General features: G+C 45.6%; 1 protein-coding gene across 2 annotated transcripts in view; it reads right to left on the bottom strand.

The window, feature by feature from the left end:
* LOC138577796 (FYN-binding protein 1-like) overlaps positions 1 to 13,695 on the bottom strand; it is a 565,956-nt gene extending 552,261 nt beyond the window's left edge. The window contains exon 1 of one of the 2 annotated variants that reach the window (XM_069649655.1): positions 13,316 to 13,695. In XM_069649655.1, coding sequence (XP_069505756.1) covers positions 13,316 to 13,318 — 3 coding nt within the window. In that variant the 5' untranslated portion in view covers positions 13,319 to 13,695. The remainder of the gene's footprint in view (positions 1 to 13,315) is intronic. The other variant, XM_069649656.1, reaches the window with a different exon arrangement.
* Positions 13,696 to 25,769: the final 12,074 nt, after the last annotated feature.

The following is a 25,769-nucleotide window of genomic DNA, read 5'->3' as shown; positions in this document are numbered from 1 at the left end:
TATCTTGAGGCCCAAACCCCTTCCAGTCGACGAAATAGTAAAACTTGGCTTTAGAGTACTTAGAGTCCAGGATGCCCTTGACTTCGAATTCTGGTTCTCCATCTATTAGTATAGGTTGAGGTGGTGTCTTGATTCGTGTACCGGGTTGCATTGGTTTTAAGAGGGACACATGGAATACCGGATGGATTTGTAGATTAGGTGGTAAATTCAATTTGACGGCTGCTGGGTTGATAAATGCCTTGATGGTATAGGGTCCCAAATAACGAGGATGGAAGGTCCAGGTCCCTTTGATGGGTACGTATTTGGTGGCTAACCAAACCTGGTCTCCTACTTGATAGTCTGGGGCCTTTTTCCGATGCTGGTCGGCGAAGTGCTTTTGTTTTTCTTTAGCATGAATAAGATGTTCCTTCGCCTTTCTGAACGCCTGAGTGATGGTTGTATGAAGAGTCTTTAATGCAGGCATTTCCCAGCTGGCAGGAAGGTCAAGTTCTGATGTATGTGGATGTCTGCCATACAAGGTGTAAAAAGGTGTTTGGCCCGTGCTAGAATGTACGGAGTTGTTATATGCGTACTCTGCTATCCACAGTAAGCCCTTCCAATCTCTCAATTCAAGGTGCAGCATGCACCGTAAATATTGCTCGAGGGTCTGGTTGGTCCTCTCGGTTTGGCCGTCTGTCTAGGGGTGGTGACTGGTGGATAGCCAACGTCAATCTGTGCCATTGCGCAACATTCTCCAAAAATTGGATACAAATTGGCTACCTCGATCAGAGACCAGAACTGATGGAAAGCCATGCAGCTTGACAATGTTTTCCAGAAATACTTCTGCTAGGGTGGATGTGTCCAGGAGGCGCTTGAGAGGAATAAAATGTGCCATCTTTGAGAACAAATCCACGATTACAAGAATGGTGTTAAAGCCTTGACTCCGTGGCAGATCAGTGATGAAGTCAAGGGAAAGAGTGTGCCATTGAGTGGGAGGGATGTCCAGTGGTTGTAGGAGACCCGATGGTTTCTGTTTCTGTGATTTATTTTGTGCACAGACGCCGCAGGACTGAACATACTGGACAATGTCCTTACGCCAGGTAGGCCACCAAAAGTTCTTTTTTACCTTGGCTAAAGTTTTAGCGATTCCAGGGTGTCCTTCGATCAGAGAGTCATGATAACCTGAAATGATATGCTGTTGTAACTCCTTCTCGGGTACATATAGCCGGTCCCTAAAATAAGGTAACTGATGCTTGATGCAATATTGTTCTCCTTGAGTTTGCCATGCGAGGAAAGCATCCGGGTTCATTGACTGTTGAATTTTGTTTTGTAATTCGGCTTGTGATAACGCTGTTGTGATACCCAAGAGTTTGTCTTCAGGTATGATGGGTATTGGGTCTGGAGTTGTATCGATGCCCATTCGAGAGAAGGCATCAGCTTTTGCATTCTTGACCCCTGGTCAAAAGGTGATCACGTAGTCATATTCGGCGAAGAAGAGGGCCACCATAACTTGCGTGAAGACTGGGCTTTGGCTGTTTTGAGGTATTGCAGGTTCCGGTGGTCTGTGATCACTGTAATGGTGTGTCTAGCTCCCAGAAGATAAAGTCGCCACTCCTTGAAAGCAGACTTGATGGCTAGGAGTTCTTTGTCCATGATAGCATAATTAATTTCCGTGGGTGAGAATCTTTTTGACCAGAAGGCCACAGAAGGCAGCTGGCCAGTTTCTGGGTCCCTTTGTGAAAGGACCACTCCCATTGCCATACTGGAAGCATCAGTTTCTATGACATAAGGGAGGTCTGGACGCGGGTGCCGCAGAATTGGAGCAGAGGTGAACCTTTGTTTCAGTTCCTGAAAGGCTCTTTCTGCTTCCTCAGTCCAAGCAAACTTTTTATTGCTTTTTCGTAGCAGTACTGTGATCGGGTGCACAACCTGAGAGAAGTCTGGGATAAACCGGCAGTGAAAGTTTGCAAAGCCTAGCATGCTCTGTATCCCCTTCAGAGATGTTGGTGATGGCCATTTTAAAATAGCGTCAACCTTATGTACGTCCATTCTGATGCCTTTTTGCGAAAGGATGAAACCAAGGAATTCTACTTCGGTGACGTGAAAGAAACATTTCTCCAGCTTTGCATGCAAATGATGTTGGCAGAGCTTGGTGAGGACTGAACGAACATGCCCGATATGATCTTGTTTTGAGGCTGAGTAGACCAAGATGTCATCAATGTACACTAAGGCACAAACGTCAATCAGTTCTCTCAAGACATCATTCATGAAATATTGAAACGCTGCGGGAGCGTTAAATAAGCCAAAAGGCATGACTTGATATTCAAATAAGCCATATTTGGTACGGAAAGCGGTTTTCCACTCATCTCCGCTTCTGACCCGGACCAGGTGGTATGCTCCCCGAAGGTCTAATTTGGTATAGATCTGGGCATCTTTGACTTGGTCTAGCATTTCCGGGATAAGAGGCAAGGGGTAGCGGTTCTTCACGGTTATCTGGTTTATTGCACGGTAATCAATACAGGTCCTCAAGTCCCCTTCCTTTTTCGGTACAAAGAACAAAGGACTGGCTGCTGGGGACTTAGATGGGTGGATAAATCCGTTTGCAAGGTACTAGTCCAAATAGGATTTCAGGTGAAGGTTTTCTGGTTCGGTAAGAGCGTAGATCCTGCCACAAGGGATTTGTGCCCCAGGAATAAAGTCAATTTGACAATCATAAGGCCTATGCGGTGGCAATGTGTTAGCCTGGTCTTTTTGGAATACGTCCTGAAAGTCCCGATATTCATCTGGCAAAGTATTCGTTACTCCCAAAGTAGAGGCTCTAGTATTGGAAATCTTGGAGACACAGGAGTCGGGTTCTGGGTCAGGAGAGTAGCAAGTTAGGGAGCAGTTGCTGGAGAAGGTTAATTTCCGTGCCCGCCAGTCTATCAAAGGGTTGTGAGCAACCAACCATGGCATCCCTAGTATCAACCGGAACTGAGGTGCCTTTATAAGATCGAACGAAATACACTCCCGATGTCCACCCTGGCACAGCAAGGTTACTACTGCTGTGCACTGGTTTACTGGTCCGGAGGCGATTTCTGTCCCATCCACGGTAGTCACCTTGTCCCTGGTAGACTTAGAACACAAAGGGAGCCACATCTCTGCTGCCAACTCTTGATCTATATAGTTCCCAACTGCTCCGCTGTCGAAGTACGCTTCTACGGCATGCATCTTTGACGATTGTTGGTGATTTATTAAGATCACGGGTATCGCAAAGTGTGAGGTCAGTGGCTCTTTCCCATCACTCAACAAACTGACCTCTACATTTGCAGAGCTTGGTAGTTTTCCGATTCCTTATCTTCCTCCTTTTCTGTGGCCCCAACTGTCCTCCTTCGGGGTTTTATTGGGCAGTCTTTCAGAAAATGTCCTGGTTTTCCACAATACAAACAAAGTTGCCAGTGTCTTCTTTTATCCCTCTCTTGTTTTGTTAATGGAGGTTGTATCCCTCCGATCTGCATGGGTTCTACGGCGTTGTCTGGCCCCTGTGGCGCATTGTCTTTAGGCCAAACAAACTACTCGAGAGTCTGCTTTGGACCGGTCTGCTTTTTAGTCCTGCAACCGATGGTCTAGCTGCATGACCGGATTTATGAATTCGGTACAGTCTTTGGGGGACGGGGATCAACTACCTGGGCCAAGACATCCTTTAATTCGCCTCGTAAACCTCGATGGAATAACGTGGTTCTTTTGTTTTCTGGCCATCTGGCTTCAGCAACCAGTCTATTGAAAGTTGCAATGTATGTTAACAAGTCTTGGTTCCCCTGCCGGAGGGATAAAAGTTTGTTATCCACTGCTTGTTCCTGGGTATGGCAAGCAAACAGTTTTTCCATTTCTCTCTGGATCCCCCCCATAATCCTGTAACAACGGATCATTATGGGTCACCAATGGCACTGACCAATCCGCTGCACTTCCACTCAAGTATGATAGGATAAAAGCTACCCGAGCTTGATCATTTGGAAATGCGCCAGGGCGACAAAAGAAGTGAAGATGACACAGATTTATGAATGCTGCATACTTTCGTGGGTCGCCCGAAAACCTTTCTGGTGGTGCCAGGGGAACTATTCCAGGCAGCGTGATCTGTACTGGTGTGGGGGTATAAGATAGTGAGATATGATTTTGCATCGGTGGATTTCCTCCAGGCAGGAGTCGTCTGCCCTGCCTGCGATTGCAAGAATTGCCTGCTGATTTTGTCGGTGCGCTCCTTGCTCACCATTAGGTCTCTCCGGAGTGCATTAGTCTCTTGTCGGGCTGAATGAACCTCAGCACGAAGGTCCCCCAACAATTGGGCCAATTGGTCAATTTCTGATGTTTCCATGGCGCCCAGTTGGATTATTTATTTATTCGCGTTCTGTTACGCTCACCTGGTATCCACGGGGACGCCACCCAGCCAGTTGGTCGTTGGTGCCCTTCCCAATGATTCCCTGGTGTGGTCTTGGTGTCGATGGAATTCCACCTGGAAATGAAGACTATATTAGGACTAGGCAACCAAGGTAAGTTTTCCCCCACCTCCCTTGTGTTTCCAGCCCCTCCAGGTTCTCTTCTCACCTGGTTGTCGGAATCGGTGGGCTCTCCGTCCGCACTCTGGGCAGGGGCGCGTTGTCTTTTGTGGGCGCGGGTGGTCCAGATACTTCACTGACTGCTGCCCTTGTAGTGTCTTTCAGGTAGGTCTTACTGTGATTGATGGCATCGTAATTCTTGCATGCCTATTCTCTGTTCTAAATGTCTCTTTTTTTATCTCCCTAGGAGCGCGGAGTGTCCGCTTGGAGAACTGGATATGCTGATTCTCACCGGGAGATGATGGCGCGCTATAGCGCTATGATGCTGTAAGGAAGCACTTTGCGTAGCGCAGCAATGTCTTGCCCTCACTGACCTGTGCTTTTCTCTTTTCATAGGTCGCGGTGAGTTCCCAGCGCAGATGGAGTTCCAGGGCTATGCCAGCCGAAAAGCAACCAACCAGTTAAGTCTTTAAGCGCTTTGTGGTTATTTTGTCTCCACTACCTCCTTTAATGATGTCTTCCTCCTTTTCTCAGGTCCTTCGATCCGGGCGGTGAACTCCACCAACAGAGCTGCTCAGGAGCTGCGAGCAGTGAAGGATGATGAATGCAGGTAAGATTCTGCTGCTAATATGTTCTTGGGTTTTCTGCAGGTCCGGAATTCACCAGGCTCGTGAGAAAGCTGGACACGGTGAGCGTCACTTTGCTAGAAGCAAAGTAACGCGAAGCATGTTGTCTTGTTTCGGGTGTGGTTTAAATAGCCACTGTAAAGTAGTCCAGGTCAAGTAGTCCCTAGGCCACAACACCCAAAACACTAGACCGCATAGCTTGGTTCTACGAATCAAGCTATGTTGATGCCTCCATGTTGGCTGAAAGCCTAAATAAAGAAGTTCCTCAAGCAGATGTCTTTCCTTACTGATGAGCCTGGTGCCAGGACTGGCCCCAAGAGGGCCTGAGAAGTGGATGCCAGTCCTTATTAGTGATCCGAGCCCTGATTCCACCTGGGCAATGGGCTTGCCAGTGGGGATCAGGGCAGAGGGTCGTGACAGAAACACTGAGCTCTCCTCTGAACCATCACAACACTCAAATATGTTAATATCCATTTCCTCTTTATTTTTTATTTATTACATTTGTTACACGCCCAGACCCTGGGGTATCACGGTGTGGTTACAGACAGCTTAGGCATTAATGTTCGCGTACTTACATGTTGATGGACAGTATTTCAAAATTACATTACAGAAAAAGTTTACATACATGTTGATGGGCAGTAATACAGAATGAGATTTCAGAAAAGAATTACATACATAGGGTAAAATGGTGAAGGAAACATACATATTTAAATTTTCTGGATCAGACCGCCGTTTGGGAGTTGACTTTCTGGCAATGAGGAGGCGGACTTAAAATTGACTCTTGTGTCAGTTTATTGGCTATTGCACTTGATCAATATAATCACCACAGAAAGGTGAGAATGATACACGTGTTGTGCCGCACAAAATATGTATACCAAAGTGAACATAGAAAGAATAACGCAATGTAGGTATCAGAGCAGAATGTACTTGTCAACAACAGGCAGGCAAGTTCAGAGCCTCAGCCACACACCATATAAAATCATGACGTTTGATGTTTGATTTTGGTGACTAATGGAAACTGACTCCTTATCAGGTTGCCTTCTGCCCCCCCCCCCCCCATCCAAGGTGGGGGCCTGGGGCAGGTGCCCCTTTTGCCTCCCATAAAGATGTCTCTGTTCCTACATCCACAGTGATGGGGGAGTAGGAAACGCTTGCCCTACTTACGACTCCCACAGAGACGTCATTTAGGAGTCGCCAGAGGTTGCAACTTTATTGTATACGTTGTCGAAAAGGCAGTTTGTAAAATTGTTAACTTCCTTTTAGCTCAATGGATTGTTTCTTTGTAAGTGCAAAGGTCACAGTATTTTCTGTTTAGCGACAAGTGAAACAATTTCCATGTTAGTGAATTCTTACAGAATTTCACAGCATGCCTTTATTTTTGAAGCACTAGGTTTTCTAAAGCAAACTTTATTTTAATGTTGGAATGTTCATGTAATTATGTACGAAAGAATTAAGGGATTAATTCTACATGTTTTATTTGTCTTTCTCAACTGGAATTTGTGCATACGTTTTAATTATGTTAATTATGCATGGTCTGATTTGTAATATGTGAAAGGCTTTAAATTGTGATATGATTAATATTGTTGAAAGGTTTACATTTTGAAACCATAACACATAATTAAAAAAATGTTACATTGATAAATTGCTCTTTATGCTGGGTAACAATATCCACACCTTTTCAGACATATTTACATCTTTTTATTGGTACACACTTGATCTGGGGTTTATTTTATTGATTTAATGTATAAGCAGTTTGAGCGCTCGTTCATGCAATCTCAGTATCATCTGCTGGTCGCAGGTTCAAATCCCTGCAAGGCCAACTGAGCCTTTTATCCTTCCGTGGTCGATAAATGTGTACCAATTTCGGTTAGGTGATAATTGTATGTAAATATGTTCTCTGTACAGCACTTTGGCAAATGTGCTATATGAATAGCAAATCATGATCATATATAGTTCCTCTATCCAAAGTGTTGAACAAACAAACCCAACTGTCAATAATATGTAAAACAAAAAAAACAAGCAATCTATAGTGAAAACCAAATTCTTGAAAACTGACTAATCAGAAAAAGAAACCAGAAATGCAGTATCCAGCAGATCTTGCTTTAGGCGCTTCTCACACTCACAGGGGGAGAGTTTAGGAGTCACAAGTTGAAAGGATCAAAAGTCAGTACAGAATGTACCGGTGAAGAAATAAGTTGAGAAGAACTAAGATACCTAGAATGTTGATACAAAGCAATCAGACTACAAAAGTAGTTCGGTGCAAGAGCATGAATACCTTTAAAGGTATTCCGATGAAAGTGAAAATGGAAACGAACAGGAATCCAGCAAATTTGAGCAAGACATGGAGATTCTAGCAGATAAAATACATTTCAAAAGGACGTGAACATAGAGCTGACGGGTAACAAAGCAGAATTGGATAAACCAACATATGACCAACAGCAGTTTCTGCACTAAAGGAATAATGTTTGTAGAAGTCACTCAGTAGATGAACATTTTTAAAAAGGACAGACTTTATGAAGACTAAATAGCTGAAAACAACAATTACGCAAAACTGAGACACTTTGTTCATTATGGGGAAGATTAGAGTAAAAAATGAAACCAAGATTGATCCAACACATATTTCACAAAATAAGGGTCTTGACTTCCTCAGGGCTACATAAGTTACCAGTTCTGATGACTAGTCCTGGGCTTCTGTGGTGGCTGTCACCTCAAATCAAGTACATGACAGTCTAAGGGCCTAAGTAACCTTTAGAAATGCTGTCAAGCAATGGGAAGAAGTCATCGGAATAAAGATATCGGTATGTGAATCATTAAATGAGCAAAACGTGTTATTTGAGAAACGGATAATTGAAGAATTCAACGAGGTTTACAATCAGAAGCAGTTCAGGAGTAGCGCCTCCTTAACTCCAAAGGCCACTGCGGATCACGCTGTGGAAATCGATAGAGAGCTGCATTTTATTTTGGCACATTGTGGATGCACAACATGTAAGACAAAGCATTTAGGCATTTGCCAAGCCCTGGCGCCTTCGGTTGCCATGCTAGAAGGCAGCATTAATGGGGGCTCCGGCCTGCTGCAGTCCTTCATAATGGGCAACAATGAAGACTGTATCAAAATGGCTGCCTCGTGGTCCCCTCAAAAGGGGAAAGCAGTGGGACCTAAGGTGTGCCTCTGAGAGAGGGCATCACTTAAACTACTCAAACTGAAAATCTGAACACAAATGGCAAGAACATCCACACATAACTGGTACTGAAGAGCACTGACATATTTCTGTTGCTTTTCAAGTTGCACGTTGTGTCTTGGAGGCCCACGGGGACGTCAAAGGCGGGGGAGGATGCGATCGGAGTGCAAATGTCAATCTATGGAAGGCGTCCTGCACTAAGGAGGTCAACGCCTGTTTCTAGTATTGAAGACTAGCTCATTTGCAAATGTCAAGAGGCATCTGCGGTGAATGCAGCCCGGCAACACTTAAGAAAGGTTGAGGGCTGACTGTGCAATCTTCTTTGTGCTGGTCCTGCTGCTCCTTCCACTGACTCAGTCACTTTGCAGTAGTAACTGTCATATCATTGCATTCTGACGTTATAATATAGACTCTGGTGCCTCGTGGCTTATGCAATATACAAGACTTTTGAGATTGTACATTTAAAGTATTTAAAATATTATTATGACTTGTATTGATAAGCATAATGGTATTTTGCTTATTTTCAAATTGCCACACACTATGGGCCTCATTACACGGTAGGCGGTGAGCCATGGCGCTATTAGCGCCATGGCTCATGCCGGTAAAATACCGGCACCGCCTTGGCGGAAAGGGGATTTACCGCCCCATTCCAAGGTTGGAGGGGCGGTAAATCCCCTTTCCGCCATTGCCCTTCCCCATTCCCATTTCTGCCCATAGGGCTCTATGGAAATGGGGAAGGCGCTAATTACGGCACCGCAATTTTGCGGTGCTGTAATTAGCTCCGAGGTCCCTTAGCGGGTTGGATTTTAACGCCTGCAAGAAGCAGGCGTTAAATCCTCCAACCCGCAAAGGGACCTCGTAGTACGGCAGTAAGGGTTAACGGTCACCGTTGCCATTAACGGTGACCGTTAACCCTTACCGCCGTCCGTGTAATGAGGCCCTATATCACCATTTAAATAGTAATACGCCAATACAACCATTTTGTGAATCTACTATTCGATGTTTTTTTTTATCAAAAATTTGCAGTAAAAAACCCATGAAAAAATGTCCCGCGATGAAAGGACGTTGTACCCTACTATGCAACCCATTGCCTGCACACTCCTTTTCACAGAGTGTGCAGTATACTTCTTTCATTAAGCCACCCAGTTCAGATCAATAACACCTTTACATTTGAATCCTCATTTTGAACAACCCACACTAGCCATTTTATTCTAGAATGTGGCAATTTTTACATGATATGTCCGAGCGATTCTGCTAGTGACCGAGAACTAGCACATTGGCCCTCATTACGAGGTTGGAGGTAACCATGCCTCAATTAGCGGCATGGTTGCCTCCTTACCGCATACCGGGCTCGGGTTCCTCAAATGAGGACTTACCGGGCCATCCCAACCTTGGAGGACCCGGTAATTCATCGTCCGAGGAACCCGGACCCAGTCCATCCCCATTCAAGCCCCTATAGGGCTCAATGGGAATGGGGAAGGAGCTAATAACGGGCCCGTTGTTAACTCCCTGGTCTCCTTGCGGGACCCGGTAAGGACGCATGGTTTTACCAGGCGCCCTTTGCGGGTCCCGCGAGGAGACCACCTTGTAATGGGGCGGAATGGGTTTACTGGCACCATTACCGGTAAACACATTCCGCCAACCTCGTAATGAGGGCCATTGTCTTGCCCTCTAAGGATGGGACTTTGTGACTCGATATGCTCGGACAAATCCAATTGGTCCATTTGTGCTTTCATAGCCTCGTTTCCTGGGCCCTGATTCCTAAAGGGAGGGTGACCTTAGGTATAAGAGGAGACTTAACAGGGTCAATAGGAGAATCAATGGGGTGAGCATGAGCAATGTAGCATTCAGTGTCAAAATCAGGAGAGAGAGAAGAGTCTGCAGGAGGGGTACCTAGAGATGACTTAAAGGAAGCAGTTGAACTTGAATAGAAGAGCATAAGAGCCCAACTTTATCGCTAAAGAATTCAGCAAAACCAACAGGAGAAAGCGAAGATGAAAGTGAAGATCAGGAGTAGAGGGTTGAGGGGCTTTCTGCAAAGGTCAAAAGGGGCACACAGGATGGAGAGAGTCGAGAGTAGAGAGGAGACCAGAATTGAGAGAGGATAATGAAGAGTCTGCAGAGAGGTGGGAACAATCAGCAAGGGATAAAAAGGATAAAGAGAGCGTAATAACAAGGTGGTTCGTGTTGAAAAGAAGGAGAGAAAGAGAGAAGGAGAGAAGGAAAAAGAGAGCAGGGAGTGATCGGAAGAGAACACAGGGTAGACTGGGAATGCAAGGAAAATCTAAGATGAAGACATGAACCGTAGGCTCTTGAAGAAGGGGACACAACGGAATTAAAGGAAGAAAGGAATAGGAAGCATGAGTAATAGAAAGGGGGAGATTGAAAGACGCAAGTAGAAAGATCTTCACAGAAGGAGGGGAGGGGACCAGGTGGACGATAGATAGTCAGAAAGGATAAGGGAAATGGCCGGGTGGTGGAGAAGATGTGATCATCAAAAGATGGGCAGCGAAAAAGCAGAATGGAAGAGGAAAGAGACCTGTGCTGCATTCAATGCCAGAAGTGCAAGGAGTTATGAACAAACCTAGTAAGAGAAGAGGTACGTGAGGCAGGAGTAACTGAGTCAGTGGGCAGAAGCCAGGTTTCTGTTAAACATTTAGGTTATTCCAGGCAGTGGCGTACTGAATGTGGTCTGGGGGGCAGCTTGCCCCCCAGTGGCTCATTTAAAGCACGACAATGACACTTGGCAGTGGGACGCCTCTCCTGTTCGGCAACCTCTTGAATAGGAAAGGTGTCCCGCTGGTAGAACAATGACAGTGTTCCTGGTCAGCATCCTCATTGTCCTGGCACACAGCATTAACATGGGAGCAATTAGACATTGAGGGAGGGGGGACTATTAGCAGGGACTTTGTCCCTTAAAAAATATTAATGTGTGTGATCAGAATTGAGATGGGCAGATAATCCTGTATGCTTTATGAAATAATGAGTTGGCCGGTATTTTGGTGCAAAATATGTTGAAATACCACCCAACGGAATACCTGTTACTGCCACTTAGTCCGGCGGAGTTACTGCTGGATTACGAGTGGCGTGGCAGAGTTAATCCCCATTTGTTGAGAGTCCATTGGACTCTACGGGGTATTTTTGGTGGAATTACCGCCAGAGAAATTACTGCTGCAGTAATTCTGCTGATTTTGTCGATTTAAAGTGGCAGGATTTAGCTACAGCATGATGCTGGGGGTAAATCCCCCACTCCCGGGCCATAACTCGTAGCCTGTTAGAGCAGGAAAAGTGGCAGTAATTCTGTTGCCGCCAATTTTTCCCACACCCCTTTTACTCGTAATGAACTTGCATGGCTTTAAAACGCAAGGCGGGGGCGGGCTTTAGGCCCATATTAATCTGCATGATGCTATTGTAACTTTGCATGCAGCATGCGGAGAATACAACTAAAGCCATACTCTTATTGCTCAACATATTTCCAAATGTATATAGTGTTAAGTTAATTTATTATGAAAGGCTAGTTTATTATGTAATGTGGTTTGCTTCCAAGGCATTGTTGTAAAGTATTATTTAAGCACATGAAACGCAAAGTAAAACATTAATAAATATCTATATCAATAAAACCTGGGAAGATGAGTGCAGTTGCTAAATTGTCCACATTCTGGTTTCCCCATTAAACCAACGTGTGTGATCCTGGGAAAATCATTTAATCGTACTTTATTATCTGCAGCTCTGTAAGTGATTCACTTCTTACCTTATGTTAATATGCTGTTATTAAAAAACAAGCCTAATGAATATATAGTTGCTCCATATATAATAATAGTGTAATTTAGGTCTTTTGCACCATCAAGTTATTTGCCACTTGGCTTACTTATGGCAACTTATTCTAAAGTCACTTCCATGGTGCCTCCAAGCATCAAAGACTGACGATGCGCCTTGCAGTGTCCATTTCCGTGAAGTCACTTCTGTTGGTGCAATCCATGTGCTAATGTTGAGGTTTGCATGTATGTTTCCCCACAGAGCCTGGACAGAGCTCTGGTAGATGCGTTTTCTGCATCTCTAATGAGCCTGCAGTTTTATTTTTGTTCTTATGTGTAGCAGATTACAACTTTAAGGTTATCGATTTCTGGAGCGCTGGACACGTCTAACTAGTGGATCCCTGTCTATCTAACCCTCGGGTCTGGCTCGAACTCGTGGTGACAGGCACTGGAATCAAATGGGTCCGAGAATTAACAGACTAGGGGTAGGGGAGAAATACCACTTTTAGAGTTGACTTATAACAGTACAATTATCAGTACCTGTACCTGTACCTGTACCTGTACCAACTGCGGAGGAGACCGACTATCTGACCTGGGCTATCGTAAAGCAGCACTCCTCTCAGAAACGGCGTACCCCTTAAGAATGCCAAGTTGACCATTGGGGGTTCCCGGGTTCGGTATATTCTGGCAGGTGGCGGGCTCTCTTAAAGGGTGGTGTTCCATCCGAGGGGTGGCAGGCTCTGTGTGTCCGCTGGTGGCAATACCCGCACCGCGCCAGAGGCAGTCTGGGTTTGTACTGTGCTCGTGATACCCACGGTTATGAATAGATTAATTGTTGCCAGAGGTGACGCGCTTTTTAAGAGAATGGATACGAAGGTGCTGCCCGCATATGCCAACCCCATGACGCCCCCTCCTCACGCCCCCTTCCACCGCCCCGTCCTATGTCCCGTTGAGGCATGCCTTGTGTCCGGGCTGCTGTGCCAACCAAGAGAGCAGTCCTGAGCCGAGGCATAGCCAGGGTGTTCTCCGAGTATGCACCCATTTGAAGCACCTCTTTCAGAACGCATTTACCTAAGGTCTCTGAAGCGCCTTGAAACTTCTCCACAGGAGCATGGGTTGGCGCTGCTACATACACCTGCGTCCGAATTGGGAAACGTATACCCATTTAGGATCTCCCGCTGTTTGGGGCCATCTGTAAATTGGCTGCAGGTGAAAGGCTTATCAAGTGACACGTGCAGACCTACCATGGTGTGGGGTCGCTCCTCGGCTCTCACTCTGCTGCCATATGCTGTTTGCCGCCGCTGGGCTGGGTCCGGCTCCACTCCCGGCTCTCTTTCAGCAGATATTCAGCGTCTGCCGTATGGAAACGAGATTATTATTAATGGTGTGATCGCGGCAGGCTCGGCGTTGTGCAATTTCAGGAAGTGCTGCTGATGTCACCAGCCTCCCCGGCCGGGCTGACTTTGAGAGGGAAGGGAAATGCAGCCCGTGTTGTGCCTCCGAGAGAGGAGGGGGCGGACGCACAGATTCTGAGGAGTGGGATCACGGTCACAGTTCAAGTCCCGGCTACAGTCTCTGTGTTCCCGTGCAACTTTGGGGAGGGGTGTCACAGCTCCGTAACTGCCCCTGTGAGACTCTAGGGGCGAGTGGAGGGTAAGAGGCCAGTGCTGTGTGCCCGGACTGTGCGACTCCGCGGCGGTGGGGAGAGCGGGGATTAGATTGGTCAGACTGGGTGCAGAGATCACAGTGCCCTCTCTCTAAAGGACAGACACCAAGTGCGTGGTTGGGTGGCGGCAGGTACACACACGCACAAACACAGCCGTCACTGGGGGGCTTGGGGCAATAGCCTTTCTGATAGTTAATAGTTTGGAACGTTTAAAAACGGTCCTCTGTGGCTGACTACTCTTTAAAGCCCTTGCTGGTTCTAGGATTTGCTAGACTTTGTGCAGCAAAGCCGCCACAGGGCCCCTAATTTGCATTACATCAGTGGGGGTGACAATACAAAAAGTGGCGCCACGGGGAGCGGCATCAGTCTGTGATATTCTAGAGGCTTTAGATAACAAGAGACAAAAGACTTTGTGAAGGGTTTATGAATGGTGGCTAGTATCACTATAAATTGAGTCACAATTATAGTATGTTAAACTAGGATTACAGATTTTTTGAAAAGTGTACATTAAAAACGGAATCTCATTTCTATAGACTCGCCATCTGCCGGATACTGCACAGTAAGAGAACATTATTTGTCCAAGGTCACACAACCGTTTACCAACCATGTCTTCTCAGCACTGGGTGTGTGTGTGTGTGTGTGTGTGTGTGTGTGTGTGTGTGTGTGTGTGTGTGTGTGTGTGTGTGTGTGTGTGTGTGTGTGTGTGTGTGTGTGTGTGTGTGTGTGTGTGTGTGTGTGTGTGTGTGTGTGTGTGTGTGTGTGTGTGTGTGTGTGTGTGTGTGTGTGTGTGTGTGTGTGTGTGTGTGTGTGTGTGTGTGTGTGTGTGTGTGTGTGTGTGTGTGTGTGTGTGTGTGTGTGTGTGTGTGTGTGTGTGTGTGTGTGTGTGTGTGTGTGTGTGTGTGTGTGTGTGTGTGTGTGTGTGTGTGTGTGTGTGTGTGTGTGTGTGTGTGTGTGTGTGTGTGTGTGTGTGTGTGTGTGTGTGTGTGTGTGTGTGTGTATATATATATATATATATATACACTAAACTAACCTGACAATCATAGGCGTCCTGACAGAAATACATTACGCACAAAGAATATGAATGTGCATTTATATTGCTACTTTGGAATTAAAGTATACAAGTAAAAGAATGCATAGTAAGCTAAGCGCACTCCACTGCTGCTTCTGCAGCCTACTTTCAAGCCTTAAAGATGTAAAATGTGCCGCGTTTGGCGCAATGTAAAGAAAATGTGGAGTCCCTAAAAATAAATAAGAAAACACTATGTTTTGGGAATTTCAAAAACAGACATCATGGGACTGAATTAGACAGTTTAAAAATGGTGCAAGGGGTTATTTTAGGGCTGATTGCAAGTGCCTTACGAGAAGATGCAGATTTCGGAAATCAACTGGTAGAGCTATGGGGGCGTCAAACGCAAAATCCCCCATCATTTCTTAACCCCACATGAGTTAATGGTAAATTAGGAGGACTTGTTGCAATTCACCACTGAAAAAGAGTAGCCTTTTAAAAAGAGCAGAGAACAGGTAAGGCATATGCATGGACCCAATGTCAGGTGTCGCAGGAAGATGGAAAAGAGGAGGGGTGGTGCTAGGACGCCTCAGCCTCCTAAACTGGGTTCTGAAGGTAAACAGGGGCTCTGAGTCCCCCCAACAGGCGAGACCCACAGCAGGTGCAAAGGTGTCCAATTGTGACAAACTGGACTCTGCCCTGCAGAAGTACAAGGACGAGTAGGGGCTAAAATGCCCACTGAGGCCTCACACTGCTACAAACCAAGAAGTAACAATCATAAAGGTAAAACAGCCACAGTTTAGAGATATACCTCTTTGCCTTTTGTGGTAACGTGGGCAGATGGAAGGCTATGCTTTTAAGAGGCCTTTGCCCAGCTGTTTTATGCCAGCTTCCGTGCAGCATGTGCATTGTTCATTTGGTGGTCTCTGCATCACACTTGCATGGCAGTGTATGTTATTTTGGCAGTCTCTGTGCCACTTGTTCATTGCCAGATTTGTTTTGCAAGAGGGTGTACACATATTTGGAGGCCTCCACTCTGTGTTCATTGCTGTATGGCCGTGCCTGTGCCGCATGTTCACCGCACCACACTTGCATGGTGTAAAGACTGGAGGGAGTAACTGTACTCCTGCCCTCTATAAGGCAGAGTAGAAGCACAGAGCACCCCAGCCAAGGTTTTCTATTTGGTAGACGTGGACGAGCAACCAAGGCTTAGCTGTCGGGGTGATGTGGCTGGTTCTTAAGCACAGAGTATTCCCCCCGAGTCCCTGCAAAGGAATGTCCACACACTATGTTATGTGCTAACACAGTTCTTTATGTAAAAATAAGTTTCAAGATATATACATCAATTAATAACACACTCTGTACTCCGGCACTTCTAATATGGCAAATAAATACAATGTCTATGTGGTACCATACTTAGCTATTGATTCCTATAAAATGCATCAACTGCTGACAGTTATAATGGCATGCAAATCATGCAGCAATGTGTAACAGCATAGATTATAGGAAGGAAGACAAGTTGGGTTAAACAATGGCAGAATGCTTTCTTTAGCTACTAATACACAATTCTGAGTGAGGATCCCCCCCCCACCAACCTGGGCAACCTGTAATAAAAGATTAACAAGCACAGTCCAGTAATGTTTAAATAGTGTATTTTCCTGGTTAAAATGTTCAACCACCCCAATATACTGAGATAGATGAGTTTCTTCGATGGTTGATCGGCATATCCCTCGAGAGTGACTCCCTTTAAAGCAGGAGCCACAGGGCGTCGAGATTCCTCGAAGAAAAGTGAACATGACTTGTGTCGAGACTGCAGCTTGAACCTTTGCGGCGCTCTTCGACGATCGATCATGGAAGTCCTGTGAAGATGAGGTGTGCGGTCCACCTCGATGCACAGTTTGTTGCTGCAAAAGAAGACTTGGTGATGGATGTAGGCCCAGCAGCGGGAGGTGCTTCCGCAGTCCTCTGCCCTGTCGGTGCTGCAGCACATACCTCGGGATAGCTTCAGCGATCAGGGCTCGACCAGGGGCTGGACTTCGGATCTTGACATCGTCAGTGTCCTCAGGAAATCTATGTTGGCTTCTGCTGGCGGGAAACCCACCAGTGGACTTTCCTCGGTAGCCGACGATCTCACCTTTCTCTGGCGGGACAAAATAGTCTACGGTGATGACAAGGGAGCCCTTTATTCAAGATTCTTAGGCAAGGTGGAGCGGTGTGGCTCTGTTCGTCGAGCAGTACAGCGTCAAGGTGTCCCTGCTTCTGGGCAACACGACTCGACTGGCTTCCAGCGGTAACGTAAATCCGCCGAACCCCGGTCGACGGCAACAGGCTTTGATGGCTTTGATGTCCTGGTGCTTCACTTCAAGATTCTCAGTGGACCCCTTCTCCGGTCGACAGCCTTTCGGGACTGGCTTCCAGGGTACCTTGTTGAAGATCAGATTTAGCATGATGTTCCCTCGTAGCTTGGGAAGAGGTTTCCTAGCCAAGTCCACTCTGGGATTGTTAGGGAGAATTCTCTAGAATGGCTAATTTCATTTACCCTCAGCAGCTTAGCAGGGAAAAAATTAAACCCTAGAAATCCAGCAAAGAGTGTGAGTCTTTTTCCCCACTCTTACATGTGTTTTTGCTATGTGTTGTACTTTTTTTGTGCTCATGGACCATGGAGTCTCACCCACTCTATAGGCATCATCTTTTTACTGTGTGTCACACAGCACCTTTAGTGTAGTGACACAGGGTTGTTTTTTCAGACTTCCCACTTTAAACTCCATTTTCTGGGATTGACCGTCTCCCAGAACATGTAAAGTTGCCATTGACTTTACTAGTCTTTTTAAAGTTACAGACCCTGTACAACCCATCTTCCAATAGAGTACTGGAAGCGTTAATAGTTATCCCTTTTTGTCTGATTCTCAAGGAACATTATTTCGTTCCCCTTTCTCTAAGATTTGGCTGGTGGCAGTGGCATCTACCATTTTTATTCTACCGCAAGCTATGAAAATAGCCTCGGTAACGTTAGAGGCTAGGGTGGCAGCCTCAAACTCTAACCCACTGGACCCCCCCCTCTTATTTTTATTTGGTTCTGGTTGGGTTTATTCGCCATTTCTTTTTGTAAAGGTCTTTCTCGTGTTTTACTCTGCGCCCCAAACTAGGTTTGGTTACTTTGTTCGCCGGCCTTTGGCGGGCTTCTGCACAGACGCCCTCCTTAGGCGCCTGAGTGTCTGGGTGGACAGGATGTGAGGGAGGGGTTTGAGGACCCCTGGACAGGATCTCCTTGGAGACCCAAGTCACACTCTAGTTTGATTGGCTAGGTGACTGTCTTGCCAGGGCAGCCACCCTGCTTTGTGATTGACAGCCAGGCTGTGTGAATGGGGGGAAAACTGCTTAAAAGAAGGTCTCTGGGACTTGGAAGGCAGAGTCGCCACTGGAATGAGAGAACCAACAAGGAGCTGAAGGAAGATGACTGCTACAACTACTGGACATCCCGATGAAGCCCTGCTGCAGGTCCCAATCGCTCGAAACTCCGACGACAGAAGATTTGCAAGGAATCTTCTTCCCTTGAGCTTGGTGGGACCAACCAGCTTGCCAAACACCAAACGCCGGCCTTCCTCTCCTAGTCGATTTTGCTGTGCATCGCTACAGTGAATCGGATAGCCAGGAGGAACAGAACCAGTTTGGGTTATAAGTAACACACCTTTTATTCAACGCTTTGCTCTGCTGCCAGCTTCTTCCCTGGGCAGTGCAGGACCCTCCAGTCTTCCTCCTTGTCACCATGAGAGTCGGTTCAGGAACCGTGAGCCTGCAGGAACAGCCAGGAACAACCGCCTCAGCTACAGCATTCTTCTTCATTTAAGATACTGTGCAAATCCGGTCATTCGTTCCATCTGACCGCAGTGAAAGTGTTTGAAATCTTTCGCCTCTCCAAAGGCTTGCCCTGCTCTTCTCCTTTGAATAACTTTTCAACAACCAACTTCGTTTTGCACTCTTGGCAAAGACTTAACCGCAAACTACTCTGAACTGTGTGAGCCTCTGCAAAGACTCTGAACCATTAACATTGGCCCAGGCCTATTTCTTGAATCCTAGTTGTAAGCCTTTTCTAGATGGCCCTGCCTATCACTTGTTGGTGGTGTTGATTTTGAATAACCGTGTCTTTTCCTCCCTTTTAAATTGCTGGAGTGCCATTTTGCTCACACTTCTTTTTTTAGCTTAACTTGTCCAGAATTGATTGGGGGTCATTGTAGTGTATTAAGATTGTGATGCTCTGCTGCTTTATAATAATGAATTGTTTTATAACTGATGGTGTAAATAAATGTATACTCTTTTACTCAGAAACCTTGAATCAGTGTTTGTTTGAACCATAGTAATTGTTTTCCTTTGTGTAACTTCGGATACAGCTCACTTTACTCTTGAGATAAGTCTGGCTGCTCAGCCATCACTACCACTTTATTGTGTAGTACAGGCTTGTACCAAAGGTGAAATTGTACTTGTAGTCTTAATTGTGTGTGGTATTCCCAAAGGGTACTGCATAGGATTCTGCCGAACACTGGTGTACAGTGGTGAGGATAAAGTATAGTGATTACATTTAGAGTTCTGCTATTACCCTGGCTCAACTAACCACAAGGCTAAACACCACTAAAAGCAATTATAATCATGTCTGATATGGAAAGCTACAGTCAGAGATCCTCCTTACTTACACTATTGATCATTTGAAAAATCTGTGTAGAGATAGGAATCTCTCTGTTAAAGGCAACAAGTCAGAATGAATTGAAAAGTTGGAGAACCAAAGTCTGGGGAGTGGGTCTGAAATACCTAACCCTCCAGCAAATGTGGATAATGTGTCAAATATTATGGATGAGTTAGATAAGGCAGATGAGTCTCACAATGTAGGCCCTATTGCTCCTCTACTTGCTCAGCAACCTCAACCTTTGTCCACTGGGACCCCATCAGGTCCCACACTCGGTCCTGAATTCATTGCTCTAGAAAAGAGGCTTGAATTGGAATTCAAATGTATTAATAGTCAAACTGAACAAAAGCATCAAGAATTTAAGCTCAGAGAAATGGAGTTGAACTATGCATTAGAAATGAAAAAGGTGTCTATTGAGAATGCTTCTCTCCCATTCTTCTAGGTCTTCCAGCCCTACAAGACCACGTATGCCTAAAGAAATTGTTGGTATGTATGAGGCTAAGCTTGATATTTTGGATTGGTTGGCAATGTTTGAGAATAACCATGGGAATCAAGACATTACAGGGAATCAGTTGCTTCCTTGGCTCTTCTCTAGACTACCCACTGTTGCATATGATGCTGTGATGGAGTTGGGGGGAGGTCGATACAATGGATTAGGAGTATGTGAAGCTAGCTTTAATTGCTAGATTTGGGAAGACCCCTTCCCAGTAGCTTAAGAGGTTTAGAACCCTCAAAAAGCGTGATGGTACCCCCAGAACTGCCTGGGTATGTGAATGTTTGAAGAACTTATAGGGTTAGATTAAGGGTTACAGAGTTAACACTTATGAAGGTATGAGAAATCCTGTTATGTTGGAGTCATTATATGATGCCTGCTCTCCTGAGCTCAGACAGCACTTGGCTGAGTCTAAGGAGATGCATCCAAAGAAGTTAGCTAAGGCCACTGACTTGTGGGTTGCCAACAGGGCTACTCAAGGATTCTGGGGCAACTCAGAAGGAGGAGGGAAAGCAGCCAAGGAAAGATAACAAGGAGAATTCTAATACCTCCAATCCAAAAGAGGGCCCCAAATATAACAAGGGTAAGCTACAAGGGAAACCGAATCAGGCTAGGGCACCATCTGGATCCAAACCAGATGGTCAAAACAAACCCCCACTCATCACATTTGGTAAACGTTATTTTTGTGGGTCAACTGACCATGTGAAAGGGGATCCCAGATATAATGGTAAACCTTAAAGGGGGCCACACTGTCTCCTTAGCCTTCTCCCCAGAGGAAGTAGTAACTTTGGCAAGTGGAAACTCAACTACTGGCTGTTGAACCCATGAGAGTCTCAGCTAGTGTTTCTTTAGGGTCCCTGAGTTTATGGGAACAACAGAATTTAGATGTCTATAATTCCATCCCAGATAATACTAAAGAGTATTATAAAGATAGTGTTCTTGTGAATGGCCAGGAGACCCCTGCCATCAGAGACACTGGAGCCAGCATAACTGTGGTTGATGAATCATTTTTCAAGAGAGGATGTTGCTAAGGCATCCAAACACCTAACCAAGTTAGCTGGAGGCCCTGTGCAGATGTTTCCCCAGTTACCAGCTCTCATCCAGTGCAATGACATGACTGTCAAGATACCCGTTATTGTGCAGAGTGAAGTGCCTGGGAGAGTCCTGTTGGGTAATGACCTGAAAACTCTTTGTCTAGTACCCCAAGGCCTCCAAGTAAAAGGAAACAGGAGCTCACTAGCCCTGCAAGGGAGAGGACCTCGAGAGGCTCTCCAGGGGAATTGATAGAGGAAACTATCACCCCCAGTCCACAGGACTCACTAAATTCTATTTCAAGAAAGAAAAAGCACCTCACAGAAGAAAGCAGGTAGCACCCCTGTGCTACCAACAAGGACATCCCCAAGATTGTCCAAAGTCACACCAGTGACTCCTCCACCAGCTGTGTGAGGTACAACCCTGTGTGGTTGATCCAGCTTCTGAATAATCAGATCTGGAAGAGGACCTTACTCTAGTTGGAGATCTGGATCCTGCCGACCATGCTGAGCTGCAGTCTTTACTGGCAGAAGGTGGACCTAACAGGGCAGACTTCAGCAGAGGACAAAGAGTGTTCTACTCTTGAAGGTCTTTGCCTACAGGCAGCTTCTCAGCTCCATGAGCAAGAGCCTGGGAAGCACAGGTTGCATTGGGAAGATGGCCTCTTCTATAATGAACCGACTGAGTCTATCCCTGGGGACTGCAAAAGACTTGTAGTGCCCCTAGAAAACAGACTCCAGTTCCTACAGTTGGCCCACGAGATACCTTTGGCTGGTCATTTGCGTTTCAAAAAGTCCAAGGAAAGGCTCCCTTTATACTTCTACTGACCTAAAATGGGGGCAGAAGTTTACAAATTCTGTAGGAGCGGTCACACTTGCCAAAACTCTGGCAAGAGTGGAGCCAAGAATGTGCCACCATTGGTGCCTCTCCCAGTGGTGGGAGTTCCTTTTGAGAGGGTGGGCATCAACATTGTTGGTCCTCTGGGCCCTCCCACATCTTCAGGAAACGGTTTATCCTGGCTGTAGTAGACCATGCTACTAGATATCTCAGCCAGCACTCCTAAATCCCCAGCGCCCTCCAGACTTGAATCAGAATCAACCCACACAACTCAAGGGCTCCACTCACCACCCTCCCAATTTCCCCTTCAATCCTCCCCACCTGATCTCACATACCTACCACCACCGTCCACCTACTCTTCCCTCCCCCCTCCCCCCCTCCCTCAACATCACCCTCTCACCCAACAGTCAAAGAGCACAGGCATCCAGTCCCCTCTGTAACACCTCCCCCTCCTGCCAGTCTCAACCACCCAGAATTATCCTATCACAGCCCTCACCTCATCCGGCACCCATGTCCACCTAACACCCCCTGCAATGAGCGTCACAAAATCCACTTTCGTGTCAGGACCCGGGGGAAATAACCAGTTTAACTTCTTAGTGAATTAATATTGTTTTATTATTTACAATATCAGTTAAGTTAGTTTTCAGACTGCTAGTGGGAGCCCAAGCCAAGATGGAGGAAAGGATCAGGAGTCGCGATTGGTGGATGGGCAAGAAAAGTACTGGGGCAAACACTCTAAACTGCCTTTCATTTAAGAATGTATGTTTGCTGGTCATGTTTGTTGCTCCTGAGTTTTAGGGCCTAGATTCTCACAGAGAATCACCTGTACTTGAAGAAACAAGAGTATATTCAAGCTTCATTCTGGGAAGGAAGATTCCCTTTGAAGATCTACAAGTTTTCTGTGAACAGCAACTGCAAGCTAATTACCTTGTGTGTGTCAAGATCTGTAATCTACTCAGCCTCAATAATAGACTATTTAAGCCTTGGTAAACTGCTCAAGTGGATAACAGTTTCCTAAGGAGGAAAACACTGGACTTTACCGTGCACATGTGTGCGCGTATCGTTTGAGGAGAGAATCGCTCAGATGCTCTCTAACGTTTTTGTTAGACACCTCCTGACAGCGGCTCCTGTCACAGTAAGTCAGAACTCCCCTACATCACCAAACTACATCTCAGCAGTCACCAGCAGAATGGCTGCACTGGGTCTGTTGAGTACTACCGCCTTACCAGCCACACATGGGGCAAGATGAAACACAACACCCAGAGAATTGCTGCCTGTATTTTCTTCGTTTGCACCAGAGAAAAGAAGTCAAAGGCAGCGCTGCTATGCTGCCAACTCAAAACTTTTCACTGAAAAAGAAACAATTCTACTTTTAAAATGACTGTGCCCCGATTCTCTTTCATCTGTTCAACAATACACAGTTCTGATCCAGCGAGACCCAGCTAGGTCCATCCATATTCAGGTTGTGCTCCAGCAAAAAGTGGGCATGTCTCACTGAATAACAGGCTGTGTCAGGCAAGATCTGTGCAATAACAAAGAACTTCAAGTCGTACGCAAAAACGCTTTACATTTGCAACAAAATATCACAGCTAAACTCTTCACAAAAAGCCCCCTCTCTCTCCATGTCAGTTTGTAAGGACCTTTTATTTGAACAGATGTCTGTGCATTAGAAACATGACTGGGGTTTTGGAAAGGTTTGGAAAATGAATGTGAGGAAGACCGCATTGTAAAATGACAGCCAAGGAACATTAACTACGTGTAAAATGGTGCTTTTTACAAAAAAAGAAAATGTGTTTAAAGTGAAATGTTGACTTCAGGCCCTGTCCTTGCAGAGAAATGCAATGGAGGTTTGTTTTACAACATATATAGGATATTTAATTTAAACGAACAGACTTGCTTTCTGGTTCAGGAAAGACAAAAATACATTTGCTGTGGGGTCAGCAGAACAAAATTTACAGGCCCTGGCTTCAAAAGATCTTGCTTCTTGGGAACAGGATCTACCTCCCTTCAAGTGGGCCATCCCCCAGGGCATATGAATAGGCAAGGGTGGAGGATCTCGCAACCTCATCAGACAAAGGCCAAGGGCTCCAGCCATGGACAAGGGATTTCCAGGACACATAGGTGACACTTTCTGGTAGCACCTCCCCTCAACACAAACTGAAGAGCTTCAAAGGCAACTCCATGGCAACACTGGACTCAGGCTGGCTAGAGCCCGACATTTGGCTGTGGGTTGGGAAAAATGCCCTTTTTTGGAAGACAAAGACGTCCCATTTGGGGCAAAAGACTGTTCTTATTTAATAAACTTTAAGACTTATTTCTGCAACTGGAAAACACAGTAATGCGACAGTTTAAATGTAATTTTTGTCATTGAAACAAGACATTATAGCTTTCCCTAGCATGTAGGGGACGCAAACGGCAGGAAAATGTAAATCATGGGAAAAGTATACATGGTACAACTTTGAAAATGAATGCAAACATGCTCTGCGATAATAGGTACACATAAAATTATAGAATTTTAGGTGAAATATTTCCCACCAAAAATTGTGAAAGATTTTTAGAACTAAACATCATACAAACTTGGGAAATGGAATGACAGGTTCAGTGTAAAATATGGAATCTGGCTATGATTTTTCAAAAGTGCCACAACTGTAAAAATGTGCAATTTATGTCATAACTGATTTTGGCAAAAATAACTGGAGGGCCCTGGGCATTGTAAGCACACCATAAAACTGAAGTCATGTCCCTGAAGTCCAACCGGCTGACAGGAAGGCAATGACAGTTACCCCTGACCAATAGTGTTAGAGGCATGCCAAGCAAAAGGTCTGCCCCCATACTAAATCCTGTGAGGTCATCCGCCTTATAAAAAGGTGGAGGCTCAGAGAGACAAGGGACTGACTCTCCTGACTTACAACTTCAATATCTACAGAGATCCATACCATTCATACTCTCCCTGCAGATTCCACTGCCAAGAACGGGATAGCTGATCCAGATCCTCCTATCCAGGCAGACCCACCATTCAAAACTAAATCCCACAAATTCAGTTAGAAAGTGGAAAGGTGGCTGAATCCTCATTGGGATTATCCAGCACTACCTGCTTGCCCTGCTACCCGCTTTATCCAGCTGATGCATCTTGCGATCTATTTAGACCAGACCCCGGTTGCCAGCTGCCCCTTCTAGGAGAGCCCACCACTGTGCCATGACCAGATCCTTGTCCTGCTGTCCAGAAACCCAGTTGGTGGTCCCAAATTCAAGTGCTGATTTAAGTACCCCCCCCCCCTTCCCATAGCAAAACATAGCATACCCCATTTTGATACCTCGCCTTTGTTCCTCCCTACAAGTAATCCCGTCAATACCCTGATAACTTGTTAAAATAGTCTGAATCTTGTGTATTCTGTTGCTTGATTTACAGGTGTCATTTTTCGCCATCCTTATAGTTCATTGCCTAAATCCTTATTTTGAATTTAATGAATTCCCATATAGAGCTGAACGCAGCATGAACAGGTTAACCTTGCAAATTAACCTTCAAGCGTACTGTGTCTAACAATCTAGTCACTAAAATCTAGTTTGAGTGAAACTTGTCATTTCCTTTCCAAACCGATTCTTGTCCACCGCTTTCTTTTTTAAAACCGTATTTCCTTTCCCATTAAGAATCTCCTCCTGGCATTCAATTTCATCCTTTCACTTTCTTATTATTCCTGCGATGTGCATCCACTCCTTAGCATAAAAACCACATTCCAATTTTGTCCATTTAACCCATTTTGACATTTAAAACCATGACATAAGGACGCACAATGTCTCCACATGTGATTTGGCTGCACTGTTTTTAGTTCCGAAGTCGATTTTCTGAAATGTCTGCCCGTTATTAGGCCATTGATTGGTAGTTTGCTAGTGTTATTATACTCATTTGTGCCTTTTCCATTCAACCGTGCCTGTAAAATAAACATTTAGTAATTTTGTGGGTCCTTTTGCTCAGTTTTCAGGGGAGC

Source organism: Ambystoma mexicanum, chromosome 1p (assembly GCF_040938575.1).
Source record: "Ambystoma mexicanum isolate Mex_15411 chromosome 1p, UKY_AmexF1_1, whole genome shotgun sequence".
Taxonomy (NCBI): Eukaryota; Metazoa; Chordata; class Amphibia; order Caudata; family Ambystomatidae; genus Ambystoma; species Ambystoma mexicanum.
This window is presented reverse-complemented; position numbering and strand designations above follow the sequence as displayed.